The sequence below is a fragment of the Bidens hawaiensis genome, unplaced genomic scaffold (assembly GCF_021521415.1).
Source record: "Bidens hawaiensis isolate Kalapana, Puna unplaced genomic scaffold, B.hawaiensis_p1.1 tig00018229_1, whole genome shotgun sequence".
Lineage (NCBI taxonomy): Eukaryota > Viridiplantae > Streptophyta > Magnoliopsida > Asterales > Asteraceae > Bidens > Bidens hawaiensis.
In genome coordinates, this window is record NW_027492759.1 from 30,667 (window position 1) to 53,492 (window position 22,826).

The following is a 22,826-nucleotide window of genomic DNA, read 5'->3' on the forward strand; positions in this document are numbered from 1 at the left end:
ACTACTACTACTACTAATAATAATAATAATAAAAGCATCTAAATTGTAATAATTTTAAACTTGGATTAAAATATGATGCTACTCATTTAATTTGGAAATTTAAGAAAACATATACTCTCTATAGGCCTATAGGGTATGGATCGGTAAGCACCTCTTATTAATCCGATATGACCCCCCTTTTCATTCGAATGAGGCTAGTGGACCCCCCCCCCCTCATTTCACTAGTAAAGTGAGGTCACTGATTATGGTCACACACATTAGTGGCTAATCATATAATTTTTTGTTTTTTTATCTTTTTAAAATTTTATTATATTAAATAATGAAATGGTAAGAAAGATGTAGAATGAGGGGAATGAAGCATATACCAATAAGGACGACAACGGGCCGAGTATTGGTAATCTCATGCCCATACCCGTTTGTAAAAATGTGTCTCATACCCGGCCCATTACCCCGTTGGGTATTTGCCGGATAATTACCCATTTGGTATCGGGCATACCCGCTGGTATCAGGTATACCCATTGAAATTTTCAAGTACATTTTTTTATCATTATAATTCTTTTATACCTTTTATACATACAACAATTATTACAAATTAAAATATAATACACTCCATATATATAAGCATTACGATAAATCAATAATATCATTATAATTTTATATATTTTTTTATAAACACACTTCACAACCTACAAAATATAAATAATTTTTCGAGTATATGATTCGGGTAAATGGGTATACGTTTTCGGGTAGTTGGGTCGGGCATCATCTAATCTCATACTCGGTCCATCGGGTTTTGAGTATACCCGTCCCATTTGTTTCGGATATACCGGGCTCGAGCTTTTTTTTCAATCAATCTCTACATACCATTGTTTTAGTCAGGTTGACCGGTTCAACCGGAATTCAGTTGTTTAGCCGGTCCGACTAGTCAAGAGAACCGGTTCACACGCAAGTTATGTAAAATTAGCCGATCCGACTAGTCGAGAAGAACCGGTTCAGACGTAATTTATGTAAAATCAGGAAATGTTAAATAAAAACAACCATTTCTTGAACAAAGGATCGAACTCAAGACATGTTAATAAAAACAATTAATATATGTAAACAAAGCTTACCTAAAAAACAAAAAACTTCACAATAATTTTTGTAATAAGAAACAATTAATCTAGCAGTAGACTAATAATATGTTCAAATTTTGATAATAGTATTTTTGTTAATTATATTCCTAAATATTTGAAAATCTTATTTTATTTTGTATGTTGTGTAATTTCTAACTAATTTATAGTGTTATCCGGTTCTTAAGTCTAAGCGGGCAGGTTCAACCGATCCAACTAATGAACCAGTTATGTGTATGGTTTAATGTCTAATCCGGTTACAAAAATATTGATCCATACCACTAACTAAAGGATGAGAAAGAAAAATAAGGAAGAGAAAGCTAACTTAAAAAAACAAGATGAAATGGTTCAAATGAAACATACCTACCAACCTTAGTACAAATTATTCCACACTCATTTGAAACATGAAATAAAGCTAACTTTTTTTTTCTTTAGAATAATAAAGCTAACTACTTTGCTAGTTTGCCTTTTATTTTACTCGTTCAGCTAACCTTTTTCGTTCTTAGTCTTCTTCCTTCACGCACCCACACAATTGACTATATAACTTATTAATATATATGCATACAAATATCAAGTCAATGTTGACGGCTTTAAGTGGCTTACGGAACTAGTGTTGTGTAAGAAAACGAAAAGACTATTTCGAAATACGAAAAAATAGAAAACCTAAACCGAACCAAAACGAAAATCTAACGATTTGACTTTGCAAACACCGAATTCAGTTTTGGTTTGCATGTGATAATAACCAAAAAAAAATAAAGACCTAACCGAATTTCTACATATTTACTTTTATATTATTTTGTTTTCTATTTCGCATAATTTATATTAACTAAAAATAAGTAACTCAAATATTTAGGTCAAATGAAAAATAATCAATTAGTTAATAATATATAAAATTAATTATACATAAATTTATTATTTTCGACAAACTTTTTTTTTTTGGGCAAAAATTTTCAAGTTTAAATAGCAAAAACAGAAAAAATCAAAACCAATTGGTTTTAAAAATCTAAAAACCAAAGTTTCAGTTTTTGATTTGGTTTTAGCCCAAAGCAACCCAAATTGAATCGTGGACACCCTTATCGCGCATAGCAGGCAAGGAAGCTAGCAAAATGGTGGAGGTCTCCTTTGCAGGAGATGCCCTCACCTCTAGCTCAAAGGTAAGCCGCCATGTTGCCCACTTTGAGGTAAGAGTCATGCTAATCTCGTTTTCCTCAACGGTATTTTTGTAAGGCCCCGGTCCCGGTGCTCTACATTAGAGTTGGATTTACTCATAAACGCAGTTTAAATATCAGAATTAAATAAAACTTTTCGCAGAATATAAAAACATCAAACATTTATTACAAAATATTAAAATCTTATCTTTAAACTTTCAAATTATCTGAACATAAAACATCATAACTTTTCTTCACTAGATGTCAGTTAGCTCAGTCCGTGCCATGTGTCCCCCTCAAGCCAACCCATTCATCCTATTTGTCTGCGTGCATACTAAAACTCAGCTGCACTAAGTGAGTTATAGTTAATCAGACAATATACATTACATTACATACACACACACACATTTATGTGTATACGTATCTGTGGATACATATTACATACTTAAAACTGCTTCTTTCATTCATACTTACATACATGTTGGAAGTTTTAAAGTGTCTGAATGGATTCTTAATTAAGAAATGGTTAAAGTTTTCTACATCGGATTGGGAACAAAATAAAGAGTGGTCTATAAGGTAGAGCATTTACCACTCATTTAAATCTTTATGACATGTTTTACCACAAGTCCTATGCGCGCGCGGGGGGATTGGGTGGTGCAAATTTGGGTTTTTGGACTAGAAATTCTTCGAACTCGTGCATGCCCGCACGTCCTGCAGACACGAATGCAGGTCCAAAAACCCAAGCCCGCGTGAGACAATTTTTTGAATTTGTTTTTGAAATTCAAAATCTGTTGGCCTGGTCAAGATTATTAATGATCATTATGATGATAATGATTATTATTTTCGGTTTTCAATTCTGCACTAATGATCATTATTTAAATATTTTTACAATTTAATGGTTATCAATTAGAACTGAGTATGTTTATGATTGTTTGGTTATAAAACCATGACTAGTGCTTCTGTTTGAGACACACCAACACACACTTCTTCTTCTTCCTCTTTGCTACAATAACATTGTTACAGTATCGTTTCAGGCAAGTGATCAAGTCCAGCAATACTACGCTTCTGCTTCGAATCGGAGTACCCTGGGAACAGACCACGAATCTGTTTAAGGGAATTGTGTCAAACACAAGCCCTGTTCACCGTTTCTTGTTTATTTCTTTTCTTTTTCAAGATTTTATTACACAAGATTACTAACAAACTTAAACAGATTACTTATTATTCTTGTGATTTCGTTTAAGAATGGAATCCCAACCCATGACTATTGTCGCCCTTGCAATCGTGATTTCCGCTGTTGCTGTCAGAACCGGTTTGTTTGCTCCGCTGCCTGCTGCAGTCACGTCTCATGCTGAGAAACCGAAAAAGTTCATCGGTGTAAATTTCAAATAGTGGCAGCAAAAAATGTTCTTTTATTTGACCACTTTGAACTTCGCGAGGTTCTAGACTAAAACCGTTCCCCAAGTTGATGGAGGGGAAATGATGCACAATTATTGAGCACGGTTCAGGCTTGGAATCGTTCGAATTTCTTGTTGTTGATGTGTAGATAGGTTTGACAAATGAGTAAGTATCATAGTGATATAAACTTAAATATCTGCCTATACTAGTGGTTACACTCTTATGAAGCGGTTGCTGACTCCAAATAAGTCATATTGATGAAGGCAAAAATCCTAATAGTCAGTCATACACGAGCCCGTTAGTGATTGGTCACAATGAAAATTATTTCTTGCTTTAGCTTCATATATTGAAAAATATCAAAAATTATTGAAAAAGCAGAAAAATTGCAAAATGCTCAAAAAGTGTACAAAAATCAACAACAAAATTTTTGATAATTTTATCAAACAAAAAGGGGTATATTAGAACCACGTAATGTGGGGCAAACAAGTAAGTCCTAAACACTTTATATGAAGGCATAAGTCAACAAGGCTAGTAAGTCCATGATTCAACCTTTACATATTGTTTGAAAGAACAGTTTGCAAAAAGTCTATGAAGCTCAAAACGTTTTGATCAATCATTAGGGGGTCATAGTCAATTCGGGGTGATACTGATGAACACAAAGTATGCCCGAAGTATGATGGAGTTTGTAACATGCGGATTAACAGGGGACCACACAAGTATTGTGCCTAATTATACCTTAACGTATCACGGTGAAATCAAAATACTTGTTAAGTTTAAAGTGGACCAATATATCTACAATCGACTTTGGGTTCTTGGCATACTAATATCCAAATAGAAGTGTGATCTAGGACATTATAGACAATGTGATTCCATGTAGTGATCTTTCTCGCAAAAATATTAAAGTTCTTAGAAAATTATGTAAATATTATTGTTATATAATATTAAATTCATCTTTACTCCTATCTTTTTCATTTTTCTTGTTTTATTTTATATTTCAACTTCAAAATATTATGTGTATATATGTATTTGAAATATTATAATATATGAAAATTCCAAAAAGGTTTTAAGTTTTTTATGTGTTTGTACATATTTTGTTAAATCTTTGTTTTATTCAAAATCATGTGTTTTATTGTCAAGGTCGTTCATACAAAGTTCGTTGGAAACCTGGGACTTAAACAGATCATTTACAATATGAGAGACTGAAATTGATATTTTATGAAAAGTCAAGATAAATAAAATTTCAGAGTTATTCTGCAAATACTTAAAACCAAAGGCATGTTTTGGAAAAGAAAATTCTTCTTTGACCCTTAAGAGGGTCTGTGAACGAATCTTATTCGCTCTAAATTTTTGTGCAGCTCTACATGGACATGTAGATCAAGATCAAGTGTCCTGGGCTTCATAGACTGAAGTTGCCGATGCTGAAGCACTTAAAAGAAAACGAGAACGTGACAGTTGGTAGTTGAACCCAAAAATGAACTGACTATGTCTGAAGATCAATCGAAGGCCAAAGCAAAGAAACAAGTCGGCACAAGAAAGTCAACAAAGGAAAATTAGATGTCGAGCCTCCTGCATCTAATGTTTCTAAAATTTGCTGCTGTCGATCCTTCCCAGGAAATAAGATTAAAGTTCAAGTCTTCAAGATCGGAAAATAAAGAACTGTCAAGATCCAATCTCGTTCAAGCTCTTGGATCAAGACAGCTACTAGATTTCAAGAAATAAAGACGAAGCTAGGAACTTGTTGAAGGTTTCTGGACATACACAATCCTAAAGGGAGATTGTAGGGCCAATATTCTATATTAGTTTTAGGATTGCGTATGTCTTTATATTTGCTTAGAGTCGGTGTATTACGTACCTCAGTACGTTTATTTTGTAAGAACAAAATGTAATTGTTGGAGAAATGGGGACCCTATATAAAGGGTCACTTAACTCATTTCTCCACAACCCTTTGTGAATAAACCTTGGCATTTTATTTCATCCAAGTAACATACAAACTCTCAAACTCTCTCTAAACCCTAACCCATCTCCTTAACTTTCGGCCTCCCTTACCCACACACACAGGTTCAATGATCTTTAATGAATAAGCAGAACTTTACGTGAGGCGTCGGTTTTGGATGGTCGTCTCAAAGCATCCAATCTCGCTTTACTCCATAGATGAATGCTTTTAAAAAGCTACGACTACGTACTCAACTCTATAGGCAAGGGTTATCAAGGAAGTGTATATAAATTAATAACAAGTCATGGTCAACTTTATCGTAAGATGTGCGTGGCATGGCAGAGGTGTGGGAAACTATTGCAAGGGTCGGGGAAGAATTGTGATCAAGATAAACATAGATATTGACTCAATGGTCAGTTCATAATTAAAATGATCAGTTCATAATTAAAATGTTCATAAAAAATACTTAGACTTTATAAATCTAATTTCTGAATTTACATAAATGGCTTTGTAGCTATACATTAAAAAAAATTAACGAGGTATAAAATAAGTAATATAATCAAGGTCGGTAAAAATATAAACAAATAAATTTTTCTACAATTTTATGGGTATTTATTGTATAAACAATAACAATAAATTATAATTTTTTTTTACGACGGTGACTTTCATTTTTGTGTTTAGGTCAACAGACTCTCCAAAATCGAGAGCTTCGTTGCCCTATACTGGCCAGACTATGATCGTTGTGCTAGGAAACCATGTTGTCGGCTCCCACGTGACGATCGTTATGCTGCCATAAGAGAATAACTCTTTGGCGTAACACACAGTGAGACGAGAACCCGAGTGAGCTCGGGATTTGAACTAACACACAGTGGGACAAAATCCCGGATGAGTTTGGGATTTAAACTGATAACCTCACAAGACCTAACTCAAATCATTCATTTTCATAATTTACCAAAAGTGATACAAGTAGGGATCGAACTTGGGTTTGTACTAAAAAACGCAAGTCTTCCTGTCACTAGACCACAAATGGTGGATTGACAATAAATAATAAATAATTTTTATATCATTAATAATAATAGTCACAAAAGACAAAACAAAAAAAGTATATAATAAAAATCAACATTTTGAGCGGGCCTTTTATTCCATGACCTTTTTTTCTATGTACAATGCATTTCACTCAAAAGGAAAAACTTCGAACATCTCATACCTCTAAAAATGTACAAGATTGAAGTTGTAGGTCCAAATTTCCTAAATAAACCGACAACTTACAACTTAGTACCACCTAGACGCGAGATCGGATGCCATCCTAAGTAAATTCTAGTAGCCAAACTCATGATCATATAAGGTGTAGTAACCGATTGTATCGTGTAATGAATCTTGAAAACCCAAACCAGAAAACGGGTCTTGGTGATTGTTTCCATGCTCTAAGTTCTCGATTGGGCAAAGATGTTTCCAAAACGATTGAAGATCTTCAACGGTTCCTGGGGATCCTATATCATAGTAGTTATTTTTAATGTCAAATTCTTTCTCTATGGATGAAGTAGTACTAGTAGAGGAAGAGCTATCATCTTCAAAAGTCACTGACGATTGAGTCACAATAACATCGGTTACATGATTAACATGATGCCGTGTATTATCGATATCATCGGATTCAAACGTTGATGATACGTTTGAATTATTTGGGCTGTTAGTTTCATGCATCAGGTTGTGTGTCCCACGTTTCTTGAGACGAGTATGCCAGTAATTCTTGATTTCGTTATCAGTCCGACCAGGAAGTCTTGTTGCAATTGCTGACCACCTGTAAATAAATTAAAGAAAGGAGGGCATAAATTAGTATTTAATACACTTGATCAAAACTATATGTCATTCTTAAGAGAATCTAAATAAATTCCTTGGAATTAAATTAATAAACGTGGGTTAGACAGGCTTGTCGGCAAGTGATTTAGACATCCATGTTACATTTTATCCAACTAATCATGTACACACTAAACAACTTTTCTGAACCATCGGTTCCGTCTGGTCAAATGCCTTTTCTTTACACTTTAATGTGTAGTTGAGTTATTGAAACATACGTAGACTCAGTCGATAAATTATTAATGAAATTAATTAGGGAGTCGATATATGAGTATGTGAAGATGGATAAATTTTAGACGCTACATATATGTGACACTTTAGGCAAATCACTTGTCGTTTATTGTGTTATTGTTCATATGAGTGATGGACATGAAGAGTGCTTCATATCAAATGTCAATGATGTGTGGGTAACTTCGTATTTAAGTCTCCTTGCGTGAGAGTAATTCTACACTAGATGGTCTCCTTGAAAGTTTTCATTCAGGCAATCAAAACCAAATATGTATAGACAGATCAAACAATACCGGTTGGTACGATAAGTTCAATGTTGGCTATTAACTAGAAAAATCTTTAGGTACTTAATTAATAGATATACCATAGGAAAGTTGGTTTGTTAATGGATTTTGAAATAAACCATTGATTATAATTATCTATGCATATATACCTATTGCCAAGAAGTGAGTGAGAATGTAGTATGATTTCTTCTTCTTCCTTGGAGAAGTTCCCTCTCTTTATGTTAGGCTTTAGATAATTCATCCACCGAAGTCTGCAACTCTTCCCGCTTCTCGATAACCCTGATTAAAGACAACATAGAAACTATAAGAAATCATGCTATATATTTCAATATCACATAATCATATATAGATCCGAAGTATATGAATCCTCGGATTTTTTTACCAGCAAATTTGGGCATATGAGACCAGTTCCAGATGCCATATCTATTAATATAAGCAACCAACTTTTGATCTTCTTCAAGGCTCCATGAACCTTTCTTTAAACCTGTGTTCATCTCACCACTTGGAGACCTCATCACTTCTTAATGTATAAACTATATTCAAATCAGTAGTGTAGTATCATGAACTGATGTGGTATAGTGACTGTTTGAGTGCTATAAATAATGATCATTATAAGCGTACGTAATAGATATTCTGAAGCAGCTTCCTCTCAACCACCAAGCAACTTCCATTATCAGTAAATTCTGTGGTGCAATCATGTTGGTCAAAGTAAACACGTACTATATAAGTAAGCAGTCTTGACGCCAAAAGTATCAAGGATAATAAGCATAAAAATATTCCATAGATAACATAAAAAATAGTACTGTCTACGCGTCGTACGTACAATGTCTAGATTTGAAAATACATGCATGGGGTGATGAAATAATACATGGTGAGATGCACATGTGTTTTAAATTAATTGATGGAAACATTGCGGTGCTCTTTTAAATTCACTTCTAACAAAAAGTTTTGTCCCACAACAGGTCACGGATTGATAATGTTGGGTTTCAATGTTTCTCAAGTAGTCTTCCATGATTGACTACTTCAGTACTTCTACACCAACCGTACTAATTTTCTCTCTCTCTCTCTCTCTCAATCTATAAACTCTTCTCTCTCAATCAATAAACCTTGGATAATTTTGGGCATTCATCTTTCACCTCTTCTAAATTGTTTATTATTGATTATTGGGTGGACTTAGCTACCCCTCAACTTTTCATCGGCAGTGAAAATTTTTTTTATTTAGTCGGTTTTCGTATTTCGTTATCCCTGAAACAATATAACGGTACCCCTATTTGTTTAAAATCCAATCAAACAAAAAGCTAAAACCAATTAAGGTTTAAAGCATAACCAAATTAAAGCTCAAACCAAATAAAATCATTGTCTGTTGTTCCTTTACGCTTGGACATTTAGACCAGGCCGGCATCAACATTCAACGAAGCAAAGTTTCATTCAGACACTGTCCAGCCCACGCTGCTTCCACCCCATGCTGCACATCCCCCTGCCGCTCTCCTCAGGTCACCAGACCTCCACGTTGCAGTCGATTAGCCGACGGCCGGTGTTCCGATAATCCCTCTTCCACGTTTGACTTATACTTATTCATTTTAGGTATTCTCCTACTTTTATCTAAAATTGTAATTGTTAATTTGTTTATATAAATTGTTAATTTGAATTTTTTTTTAATTATAGGCAATCAAATATCTGAATGATTGGTTATGGTTTATTGGATATTTTGACAATGTAAATTGGAATAGACTAGCTATATAGGGTTTAAATTTTGTTTCTTTTAAAACTATTGAACATGAAAATGAAAAAGTCTTATTAGTAATCTTTTTAAACGAAAATTCCAATAAAATGATGATATTGAATTATTGATCCAACATGTTAAAAAACTTATTATAAGAAATATGATAAAAAAATTCAGTTTTTGTATGAAATATGATAAAAAAAATTTCATTTTGCATTGTACAAAATACGGTATATATATATTTTTTAAACATTACTCCTGAAATTTCCGTCTAGATCCGCCACTAATTGATTGTAATCTTCATCGAGATTTCATATGCACAAAGAGTGTACTAACAATTGGGCCCTTATATATAATTCTATTTTTTTAAGAAAAAAATATGATAATTCCGATAACTAATAAACAAAACAAAGTTAATTTTAACAACCCGATGGTTGTTTAGGAAAGATAATTTCTGAAAATATATACAAAGTTATCTATCTTAGTAATTACTAATTAGCGATCTAGAAATCGTAGTAACTACTAATTAGCGATCTAGCAATCGAGTTCAAGTAATAGAAACAATACTACTACTACTACTACTACTACTACTACTAATAATAATAATAATAATAATAATAATAAAAGCATCTAAATTGTAATAATTTTAAACTTGGATTAAAATATGATGCTACTCATTTAATTTGGAAATTTAAGAAAACATATACTCTCTATAGGCCTATAGGGTATGGATCGGTAAGCACCTCTTATTAATCCGATATGACCCCCCTTTTCATTCGAATGAGAATAGTGGACCCCCCCCTCATTTCACTAGTAAAGTGAAGTCACTGATTATGGTCACACACATTAGTGGCTAATCATATAATTTTTTGTTTTTTTATCTTTTTAAAATTTTATTATATTAAATAATGAAATGGTAAGAAAGATGTAGAATGAGGGGAATGAAGCATACCAATAAGGACGACAACAGACCGAGTATTGGTAATCTCATGCCCATACCCGTTTGTAAAAATGTGTCTCATACCCGGCCCATTACCCCGTTGGGTATTTGCCGGATAATTACCCATTTGGTATCGGGCATACCCGCTGGTATCAGGTATACCCATTGAAATTTTCAAGTACATTTTTTTATCATTATAATTCTTTTATACCTTTTATACATACAACAATTATTACAAATTAAAATATAATACACTCCATATATATAAGCATTACGATAAATCAATAATATCATTATAATTTTATATATTTTTTTATAAACACACTTCACAACCTACAAAATATAAATAATTTTTCGAGTATATGATTCGGGTAAATGGGTATACGTTTTCGGGTAGTTGGGTCGGGCATCATCTAATCTCATACTCGGTCCATCGGGTTTCGAGTATACCCGTCCCATTTGTTTCGGATATACCGGGCTCGAGCTTTTTTTTCAATCAATCTCTACATACCATTGTTTTAGTCAGGTTGACCGGTTCAACCGGAATTCAGTTGTTTAGCCGGTCCGACTAGTCAAGAGAACCGGTTCACACGCAAGTTATGTAAAATTAGCCGATCCGACTAGTGGAGAAGAACCGGTTCACACGTAAGTTATGTAAATTCAGGAAATGTTAAATAAAAACAACCATTTCTTGAACAAAGGATCGAACTCAAGACATGTTAATAAAAACAATTATTATATGTAAACTAAGCTTACCTAAAAAACAAAAAACTTCACAATGATTTTTGTAATAAGAAACAATTAATCTAGCAGTAGACTAATAATATGTTCAAATTTTGATAATAGTATTTTTGTTAATTATATTCCTAAATATTTGAAAATCTTATTTTATTTTGTATATTGTGTAATTTTTAACTAATTTATAGTGTTATCCGGTTCTTAAGTCTAAGCGGGCAGGTTCAACCGATCCAACTAATGAACCAGTTATGTGTATGGTTTAATGTCTAATCCGGTTACAAAAATATTGATCCATACGACCATACCACTAACTAAAGGATGAGAAAGAAAAATAAGGAAGAGAAAGCTAACTTAAAAAAACGATGAGAAAGAAAAATAAGGAAGAGAAAGCTAACTTAAAAAAACAAGATGAAATGGTTTAAATGAAACATACCTACCAACCTTAGTACAAATTATTCCACACTCATTTGAAACATGAAATAAAGCTAACTTTTTTTTTCTTTAGAATAATAAAGCTAACTACTTTGCTAGTTTGCCTTTTATTTTCCTCGTTCAGCTAACCTTTTTCGTTCTTAGTCTTCTTCCTTCACGCACCCACACAATTGACTATATAACTTATTAATATATATGCATACAAATATCAAGTCAATGTTGACGGCTTTAAGTGGCTTACGGAACTAGTGTTGTGTAAGAAAACGAAAAGACTATTTCGAAATACGAAAAAATAGAAAACCTAAACCGAACCAAAATGAAAATCTAACGATTTGACTTTGCAAACACCGAATTCAGTTTTGGTTTGCATGTGATAATAACCAAAAAAAAAAAAAAAGGACCTAACCGAATTTCTACATATTTACTTTTATATTATTTTGTTTTCTATTTCGCATAATTTATATTAACTAAAAATAAGTAACTCAAATATTTCGGTCAAATGAAAAATAATCAATTAGTTAATAATATATAAAATTAATTATACATAAATTTATTATTTTCGACAAACTTTTTTTTTTGGGCAAAAATTTTCAAGTTTAAATAGCAAAAACAGAAAAAATCAAAACCAATTGGTTTTAAAAATCTAAAATCCAAAGTTTCAGTTTTTGATTTGGTTTTAGCCCAAAGCAACCCAAACTGAATCGTGGACACCCTTATCGCGCATAGCAGGCAAGGAAGCTAGCAAAATGGTGGAGGTCTCCTTTGCAGGAGATGCCCTCACCTCTAGCTCAAAGGTAAGCCGCCATGTTGCCCACTTTGAGGTAAGAGTCATGCTAATCTCGTTTTCCTCAACGGTATTTTTGTAAGGCCCCGGTCCCGGTGCTCTACATTAGAGTTGGATTTACTCATAAACACAGTTTAAATATCAGAATTAAATAAAACTTTTCGCAGAATATAAAAACATCAAACATTTATTACAAAATATTAAAATCTTATCCTTAAACTTTCAAATTATCTGAACATAAAACATCATAACTTTTCTTCACTAGATGTCAGTTAGCTCAGTCCGTGCCATGTGTCCCCCTCAAGCCATCCCATTCATCCTATTTGTCTGCGTGCATACTAAAACTCAGCTGCACTAAGTGAGTTATAGTTAATCAGACAATATACATTACATTACATACACACACACACACACACATTTATGTGTATACGTATCCGTGGATACATATTACATACTTAAAACTGCTTCTTTCATTCATACTGACATACATGTTGGAAGTTTTAAAGTGTCTGAATGGATTCTTAATTAAGAAATGGTTAAAGTTTTCCACATCGGATTGGGAACAAAATAAAGAGTGGTCTATAAGGTAGAGCCTTTACCACTCATTTAAATCTTTATGACATGTTTTACCACAAGTCCTATGCGCGCGCGGGGGGGTTGGGTGGTGCAAATTTGGGTTTTTGGACTAGAAATTCTTCGAACTCGTGCATGCCCGCACGTCCTGCAGACACGAATGCAGGTCCAAAAACCCAAGCCCGCGTGAGACAATTTTTTGAATTTGTTTTTGAAATTCAAAATCTGTTGGCCTGGTTAAGATTATTAATGATCATTATGATGATAATGATTATTATTTTCGGTTTTCAATTCTGCACTAATGATCATTATTTAAATATTTTTACAATTTAATGGTTATCAATTAGAACTGAGTATGTTTATGATTGTTTGGTTATAAAACCATGACTCGTGCTTCTGTTCGAGACACACCAACACACACTTCTTCTTCTTCCTCTTTGCTACAATAACATTGTTACAGTTTCGTTTCAGGCAAGTGATCAAGTCCAGCAGTACTACGCTTCTGCTTCGAATCGGAGTACCCTGGGAACAGACCACAAATCTGTTTAAGGGAATTGTGTCAAACACAAGCCCTGTTCACCGTTTCTTGTTTATTTCTTTTCTTTTTCAAGATTTTATTACACAAGATTACTAACAAACTTAAACAGATTACTTATTATTCTTGTGATTTCGTTTAAGAATGGAATCCCAACCCATGACTATTGTCGTCCCTGCAATCGTGACTTCCGCTGTTGCTGTCAGAACCGGTTTGTTTGCTCTGCTGCCTGCTGCAGTCACGTCTCATGCTGAGAAACCGAAAAAGTTAATCGGTGTAAATTTCAAATAGTGGCAGCAAAAGATGTTCTTTTATTTGACCACTTTGAACTTCGCGAGGTTCTTGACTAAAACCGTTCCCCAAGTTGATGGAGGGGAAATGATGCACAATTATTGAGCACGGTTCAGGCTTGGAATCGTTCGAATTTCTTGTTGTTGATGTGTAGATAGGTTTGACAAATGAGTAAGTATCATAGTGATATAAACTTAAATATCTGCCTATACTAGTGGTTACACTCTTATGAAGCGGTTGCTGACTCCAAATAAGTCATATTGATGAAGGCAAAAATCCTAATAGTCAGTCATACACGAGCCCGTTAGTGATTGGTCACAATGAAAATTATTTCTTGCTTTAGCTTCATATATTGAAAAATATCAAAAATTATTGAAAAAGCAGAAAAATTGCAAAATGCTCAAAAAGTGTACAAAAATCAACAACAAAATTTTTGATAATTTTATCAAACAAAAAGGGGTATATTAGAACCACGTAATGTGGGGCAAACAAGTAAGTCCTAAACACTTTATATGAAGGCATAAGTCAACAAGGCTAGTAAGTCCATGATTCAACCTTTACATATTGTTTGAAAGAAAAGTTTGCAAAAAGTCTATGAAGCTCAAAACGTTTTGATCAATCATTAGGGGGTCATAGTCAATTCGGGGTGATACTGATGAACACAAAGTATGCCCGAAGTATGATGGAGTTTGTAACATGCGGATTAACAGGGGACCACATAAGTATTGTGCCTAATTATACCTTAACGTATCACGGTGAAATCAAAATACTTGTTAAGTTTAAAGTGGACCAATATATCTACAATCGACTTTGGGTTCTTGGCATACTAATATCCAAATAGAAGTGTGATCTAGGACATTATAGACAATGTGATTCCATGTAGTGATCTTTCTCGCAAAAATTTTTAAGTCCTTAGAAAATTATGTAAATATTATTGTTATATAATATTAAATTCATCTTTACTCCTATCTTTTTCATTTTTCTTGTTTTATTTTATATTTCAACTTCAAAATATTATGTGTATATATGTATTTGAAATATTATAATATATGAAAATTCCAAAAAGATTTTAAGTTTTTTATGTGTTTGTACATATTTTGTTAAATCTTTGTTTTATTCAAAATCATGTGTTTTATTGTCAAGGTCGTTCATACAAAGTTCGTTGGAAACCTAGGACTTAAACAGATCATTTACAATATGAGAGACTGAAATTGATATTTTATGAAAAGTCAAGATAAATAAAATTTCAGAGTTATTCTGCAAATACTTCAAACCAAAGGCATGTTTTGGAAAAGAAAATTCTTCTTTGACCCTTAAGAGGGCCTGTGAACGAATCTTATTCGCTCTAAGTTTTTGTGCAGCTCTACATGGACATGTAGATCAAGATCAAGTGTCCTGGGCTTCATAGACTGAAGTTGCCGATGCTGAAGCACTTAAAAGAAAACGAGAACGTGACAGTTGGCAGTTGAACCCAAAAATGAACTGACTATGTCTGAAGATCAATCGAAGGACAAAGCAAAGAAACAAGTCGGCACAAGAAAGTCAACAAAGGAAAATTAGATGTCGAGCCTCCTGCATCTGATGTTTCTAAAATTTGCTGCTGTCGATCCTTCCCAGGAAATAAGATTAAAGTTCAAGTCTTCAAGATCGGAAAATAAAGAACTGTCAAGATCCAATCTCGTTCAAGCTCTTGGATCAAGACAGCTACTAGATTTCAAGAAATAAAGACGAAGCTAGGAACTTGTTGAAGGTTTCTGGACATACACAATCCTAAAGGGAGATTGTAGGGCCAATATTCTATATTAGTTTTAGGATTGCGTATGTCTTTATATTTGCTTAGAGTCGGTGTATTACGTACCTCAGTACGTTTATTTTGTAAGAACAAAATGTAATTGTTGGAGAAATGGGGACCCTATATAAAGGGTCACTTAACTCATTTCTCCACAACCCTTTGTGAATAAACCTTGGCATTTTATTTCATCCAAGTAACATACAAACTCTCAAACTCTCTCTAAACCCTAACCCATCTCCTTAACTTTCGGCCTCCCTTACCCACACACACAGGTTCAATGATCTTTAATGAATAAGCAGAACTTTACGTGAGGCGTCGGTTTTGGATGGTCGTCTCAAAGCATCCAATCTCGCTTTACTCCATAGATGAATGCTTTTAAAAAGCTACGACTACGTACTCAACTCTATAGGCAAGGGTTATCAAGGAAGTGTATATAAATTAATAACAAGTCATGGTCAACTTTATCGTAAGATGTGCGTGGCATGGCAGAGGTGTGGGAAACTATTGCAAGGGTCGGGGAAGAATTGTGATCAAGATAAACATAGATATTGACTCAATGGTCAGTTCATAATTAAAATGATCAGTTCATAATTAAAATGTTCATAAAAAATACTTAGACTTTATAAATCTAATTTCCGAATTTACATAAATGGCTTTGTAGCTATACATTAAAAAAAATTAACGAGGTATAAAATAAGTAATATAATCAAGGTCGGTAAAAATATAAACAAATAAATTTTTCTACAATTTTATGGGTATTTATTGTATAAACAATAACAATAAATTATAATTTTTTTTTACGACGGTGACTTTCATTTTTGTGTTTAGGTCAACAGACTCTCCAAAATCGAGAGCTTCGTTGCCCTATACTGGCCAGACTATGATCGTTGTGCTAGGAAACCATGTTGTCGGCTCCCACGTGACGATCGTTATGCTGCCATAAGAGAATAACTCTTTGGCGTAACACACAGTGAGACGAGAACCCGAGTGAGCTCGGGATTTGAACTAACACACAGTGGGACAAAATCACGGATGAGTTTGGGATTTAAACTGATAACCTCACAAGACCTAACTCAAATAATTCATTGTCATAATTTACCAAAAGTGATACAAGTAGGGATCGAACTTGGGTTTGTACTAAAAAACGCAAGTCTTCCTGCAACTAGACCACAAATGGTGGATTGACAATAAATAATAAATAATTTTTATATCATTAATAATAATAGTCACAAAAGACAAAACAAAAAAAGTATATAATAAAAATCAACATTTTGAGCGGGCCTTTTATTCCATGACCTTTTTTTCTATGTACAATGCATTTCACTCAAAAGGAAAAACTTCGAACATCTCATGCCTCTAAAAATGTACAAGATTGAAGTTGTAGGTCCAAATTTCCTACATAAACCGACAACTTACAACTTAGTACCACCTAGACGCGAGATCGGATGCCATCCTAAGTAAATTCTAGTAGCCAAACTCATGATCATATAAGGTGTAGTAACCGATTGTATCGTGTAATGAATCTTGAAAACCCGAACCAGAAAACGGGTCTTGGTGATTGTTTCCATGCTCTAAGTTCTCGATTGGGCAAAGTTGTTTCCAAAACGATTGAAGATCTTCAACGGTTCCTGGGGATCCTATATCATAGTAGTTACTTTTAATGTCAAATTCTTTCTCTATGGATGAAGTAGTACTAGTAGAGGAAGAGCTATCATCTTCAAAAGTCACTGACGATTGAGTCACAATAACATCGGTTACATGATTAACACGATGCCGTGTATTATCGATATCATCGGATTCAAACGTTGATGATACGTTTGAATTATTTGGGCTGTTAGTTTCATGCATCAGGTTGTGTGTCCCACGTTTCTTGAGACGAGTATGCCAGTATTTCTTGATTTCGTTATCAGTCCGACCAGGAAGTCTTGTTGCAATTGCTGACCACCTGTAAATAAATTAAAGAAAGGAGGGCATAAATTAGTATTTAATACACTTGATCAAAACTATATGTCATTCTTAAGAGAATCTAAATAAATTCCTTGGAATTAAATTAATAAACGTGGGTTAGACAGGCTTGTCGGCAAGTGATTTAGACATCCATGTTACATTTTATCCAACTAATCATGTACACACTAAACAACTTTTCTGAACCATCGGTTCCGTCTGGTCAAATGCCTTTTCTTTACACTTTAATGTGTAGTTGAGTTACTGAAACATACGTAGACTCAGTCGATAAATTATTAATGAAATTAATTAGGGAGTCGATATATGAGTATGTGAAGATGGATAAATTTTAGACGCTACATATATGTGACACTTTAGGCAAATCACTTGTCGTTTATTGTGTTATTGTTCATATGAGTGATGGACATGAAGAGTGCTTCATATCAAATGTCAATGATGTGTGGGTAACTTCGTATTTAAGTCTCCTTGCGTGAGAGTAATTCTACACTAGATGGTCTCCTTGAAAGTTTTCATTCAGGCAATCAAAACCAAATATGTATAGACAGATCAAACAATACCGGTTGGTACGATAAGTTCAATGTTGGCTATTAACTAGAAAAATCTTTAGGTACTTAATTAATAGATATACCATAGGAAAGTTGGTTTGTTAATGGATTTTGAAATAAACCATTGATTATAATTATCTATGCATATATACCTATTGCCAAGAAGTGAGTGAGAATGTAGTATGATTTCTTCTTCTTCCTTGGAGAAGTTCCCTCTCTTTATGTTAGGCTTTAGATAATTCATCCACCGAAGTCTGCAACTCTTCCCGCTTCTCGATAACCCTGATTAAAGACAACATAGAAACTATAAGAAATCATGCTATATATTTCAATATCACATAATCATATATAGATCCGAAGTATATGAATCCTCGGATTTTTTTACCAGCAAATTTGGGCATATGAGACCAGTTCCAGATGCCATATCTATTAATATAAGCAACCAACTTTTGATCTTCTTCAAGGCTCCATGAACCTTTCTTTAAACCTGTGTTCATCTCACCACTTGGAGACCTCATCACTTCTTAATGTATAAACTATATTCAAATCAGTAGTGTAGTATCATGAACTGATGTGGTATAGTGACTGTTTGAGTGCTATAAATAATGATCATTATAAGCGTACGTAATAGATATTCTGAAGCAGCTTCCTCTCAACCACCAAGCAACTTCCATTATCAGTAAATTCTGTGGTGCAATCATGTTGGTCAAAGTAAACACGTACTATATAAGTAAGCAGTCTTGATGCCAAAAGTATCAAGGATAATAAGCATAAAAATATTCCACAGATAACATAAAAAATAGTACTGTCTACGCGTCGTACGTACAATGTCTAGATTTGAAAATACATGCATGGGGTGATGAAATAATACATGGGGGAATGCACATGTGTTTTAAATTAATTGATGGAAACATTGCGGTGCTCTTTTAAATTCACTTCTAACAAAAAGTTTTGTCCCACAACAGGTCACGGATTGATAATGTTGGGTTTCAATGTTTCTCAAGTAGTCTTCCATGATTGACTACTTCAGTACTTCTACACCAACCGTACTAATTTTCTCTCTCTCTCTCAATCTATAAACTCTTCTCTCTCAATCAATAAACCTTGGATAATTTTGGGCATTCATCTTTCACCTCTTCTAAATTGTTTATTATTGATTATTGGGTGGACTTAGCTACCCCTCAACTTTTCATCGGCAGTGAAAATTTTTTTTATTTAGTCGGTTTTCGTATTTCGTTATCCCTGAAACAATATAACGGTACCCCTATTTGTTTAAAATCCAATCAAACAAAAAGCTAAAACCAATTAAGGTTTAAAGCATAACCAAATTAAAGCTCAAACCAAATAAAATCATTGTCTGTTGTTCCTTTACGCTTGGACATTTAGACCAGGCCGGCATCAACATTCAACGAAGCAAAGTTTCATTCAGACACTGTCCAGCCCACGCTGCTTCCACCCCATGCTGCACATCCCCCTGCCGCTCTCCTCAGGTCACCAGACCTCCACGTTGCAGTCGATTAGCCGACGGCCGGTGTTCCGATAATCCCTCTTCCACGTTTGACTTATACTTATTCATTTTAGGTATTCTCCTACTTTTATCTAAAATTGTAATTGTTAATTTGTTTATATAAATTGTTAATTTGAATTTTTTTTTAATTATAGGCAATCAAATATCTGAATGATTGGTTATGGTTTATTGGATATTTTGACAATGTAAATTGGAATAGACTAGCTATATAGGGTTTAAATTTTGTTTCTTTTAAAACTATTGAACATGAAAATGAAAAAGTCTTATTAGTAATCTTTTTAAACGAAAATTCCAATAAAATGATGATATTGAATTATTGATCCAACATGTTAAAAAACTTATTATAAGAAATATGATAAAAAAATTCAGTTTTTGTATGAAATATGGTAAAAAAAATTTCATTTTGCATTGTACAAAATACGGTATATATATATTTTTTAAACATTACTCCTGAAATTTCCGTCTAGATCCGCCACTAATTGATTGTAATCTTCATCGAGATTTCATATGCACAAAGAGTGTACTAACAATTGGGCCCTTATATATAATTCTATTTTTTTAAGAAAAAAATATGATAATTCTGATAACTAATAAACAAAACAAAGTTAATTTTAACAACCCGCTGGTTGTTTAGGAAAGATAATTTCTGAAAATATATACAAAGTTATCTATCTTAGTAATTACTAATTAGCGATCTAGAAATCGTAGTAATTACTAATTAGCGATCTAGCAATCGAGTTCAAGTAATAGAAACAATACTACTCCTACTACTACTACTAATAATAATAATAATAATAAAAAAAGCATCTAAATTGTAATAATTTTAAACTTGGATTAAAGTATGATGCTACTCATTTAATTTGGAAATTTAAGAAAACATATATTCTCTATAGGCCTATAGGGTATGGATCGGTAAGCACCTCTTATTAATCCGATATGACCCCCCTTTTCATTCGAATGAGGCTAGTGGACCCCCCCTCATTTCACTAGTAAAGTGAGGTCAAATATTTACTTTTATATTATTTTGTTTTCTATTACGCATAATTTATATTAACTAAAAATAAGTAACTCAAATATTTCGGTCAAATGAAAAATAATCAATTAGTTAATAATATATAAAATTAATTATACATAAATTTATTATTTTCGACAAAATTTTTTTTTGGGCAAAAATTTTCAAGTTTAAATAGCAAAAACAGAAAAAATCAAAACCAATTGGTTTTAAAAATCTAAAAACCAAAGTTTCAGTTTTTGATTTGGTTTTAGCCCAAAGCAACCCAAACTGAATCGTGGACACCCTTATCGCGCATAGCAGGCAAGGAAGCTAGCAAAATGGTGGAGGTCTCCTTTGCAGGAGATGCCCTCACCTCTAGCTCAAAGGTAAGCCGCCATGTTGCCCACTTTGAGGTAAGAGTCATGCTAATCTCGTTTTCCTCAACGGTATTTTTGTAAGGCCCCGGTCCCGGTGCTCTACATTAGAGTTGGATTTACTCATAAACGCAGTTTAAATATCAGAATTAAATAAAACTTTTCGCAGAATATAAAAACATCAAACATTTATTACAAAATATTAAAATCTTATCTTTAAACTTTCAAATTATCTGAACATAAAACATCATAACTTTTCTTCATTAGATGTCAGTTAGCTCAGTCCGTGCCATGTGTCCCCCTCAAGCCAACCCATTCATCCTATTTGTCTGCGTGCATACTAAAACTCAGCTGCACTAAGTGAGTTATAGTTAATCAGACAATATACATTACATTACATACACACACACACATTTATGTGTATACGTATCTGTGGATACATATTACATACTTAAAACTGCTTCTTTCATTCATACTTACATACATGTTGGAAGTTTTAAAGTGTCTGAATGGATTCTTAATTAAGAAATGGTTAAAGTTTTCTACATCGGATTGGGAACAAAATAAAGAGTGGTCTATAAGGTAGAGCATTTACCACTCATTTAAATCTTTATGACATGTTTTACCACAAGTCCTATGCGCGCGCGGGGGGGTTGGGTGGTGCAAATTTGGGTTTTTGGACTAGAAATTCTTCGAACTCGTGCATGCCCGCACGTCCTGCAGACACGAATGCAGGTCCAAAAACCCAAGCCCGCGTGAGACAATTTTTTGAATTTGTTTTTGAAATTCAAAATCTGTTGGCCTGGTCAAGATTATTAATGATCATTATGATGATAATAATTATTATTTTCGGTTTTCAATTCTGCACTAATGATCATTATTTAAATATTTTTACAATTTAATGGTTATCAATTAGAACTAAGTATGTTTATAATTGTTTGGTTATAAAACCATGACTAGTGCTTCTGTTTGAGACACACCAACACACACTTCTTCTTCTTCCTCTTTGCTACAACAACATTGTTACAGTTTCGTTTCAGGCAAGTGATCAAGTCCAGCAGTACTACGCTTCTGCTTCGAATCAGAGTACCCTGGGAACAGACCACGAATCTGTTTAAGGGAATTGTGTCAAACACAAGCCCTGTTCACCGTTTCTTGTTTATTTCTTTTCTTTTTCAAGATTTTATTACACAAGATTATTAACAAACTTAAACAAATTACTTATTATTCTTGTGATTTCGTTTAAGAATGGAATCCCAACCCATGACTATTGCCGTCCCTGCAATCGTGACTTCCGTTGTTGCTGTCAGAACCGGTTTGTTTGCTCCGCTGCCTGTTGCAGTCACGTCTCATGCTGAGAAACCGAAAAAGTTCATCGGTGTAAATTTCAAATAGTGGCAGCAAAAAATGTTCTTTTATTTGACCACTTTGAACTTCGCGAGGTTCTTGACTAAAACCGTTCCCCAAGTTGATGGAGGGGAAATGATGCACAATTATTGAGCACGGTTCAGGCTTGGAATCGTTCGAATTTCTTGTTCCAGAATTATATTTTGAATGGCATGGTGGATGCACTCTATAATGTGTATTGTAAGGCCAAGACTGCCAAAGAATTATGAGAGTCGTTGGACCGCAAAAACAAAACAGAAGATGCCGGTACTAAG

General features: G+C 33.7%; 2 protein-coding genes across 2 annotated transcripts; both read right to left on the minus strand.

Annotated features, from left to right (window-relative positions):
- Window positions 1–6,720: 6,720 nt before the first annotated feature.
- Window positions 6,721–8,613, minus strand: LOC143555650 (transcription factor MYB14-like). Its single transcript, XM_077045171.1, has 3 exons — window positions 8,334–8,613; window positions 8,101–8,230; window positions 6,721–7,383 (listed from the first exon to the last, which is right to left on the minus strand). The coding sequence occupies exons 1-3, from the start codon at window positions 8,464–8,466 to the stop codon at window positions 6,903–6,905; spliced, it is 744 nt and encodes a 247-aa protein (XP_076901286.1). The 5' UTR covers window positions 8,467–8,613; the 3' UTR covers window positions 6,721–6,902.
- Window positions 8,614–17,044: 8,431 nt separating this feature from the next.
- Window positions 17,045–18,958, minus strand: LOC143555651 (transcription factor MYB51-like). Its single transcript, XM_077045172.1, has 3 exons — window positions 18,655–18,958; window positions 18,422–18,551; window positions 17,045–17,704 (listed from the first exon to the last, which is right to left on the minus strand). Exons 1-3 carry the CDS (start codon window positions 18,785–18,787, stop codon window positions 17,224–17,226), a joined length of 744 nt encoding a protein of 247 aa, XP_076901287.1. The 5' UTR covers window positions 18,788–18,958; the 3' UTR covers window positions 17,045–17,223.
- Between the last annotated feature and the right edge of the window lie 3,868 nt (window positions 18,959–22,826).

Bases quoted from the DNA above. Each gene is read 5' to 3' on its own strand.
- LOC143555650 (XM_077045171.1), bottom strand. From the start codon at position 8,466: ATGAGGTCTCCAAGTGGTGAGATGAACACAGGTTTAAAGAAAGGTTCA. The intron at 8,231-8,333 runs GTAAAAAAATCC...GTCTTTAATCAG, and splicing joins TCATATGCCCAAATTTGCTG to GGTTATCGAGAAGCGGGAAG. The intron at 7,384-8,100 runs GTATATATGCAT...ATTTATTTACAG, and splicing joins CACTCACTTCTTGGCAATAG to GTGGTCAGCAATTGCAACAA.
- LOC143555651 (XM_077045172.1), bottom strand. From the start codon at position 18,787: ATGAGGTCTCCAAGTGGTGAGATGAACACAGGTTTAAAGAAAGGTTCA. The intron at 18,552-18,654 runs GTAAAAAAATCC...GTCTTTAATCAG, and splicing joins TCATATGCCCAAATTTGCTG to GGTTATCGAGAAGCGGGAAG. The intron at 17,705-18,421 runs GTATATATGCAT...ATTTATTTACAG, and splicing joins CACTCACTTCTTGGCAATAG to GTGGTCAGCAATTGCAACAA.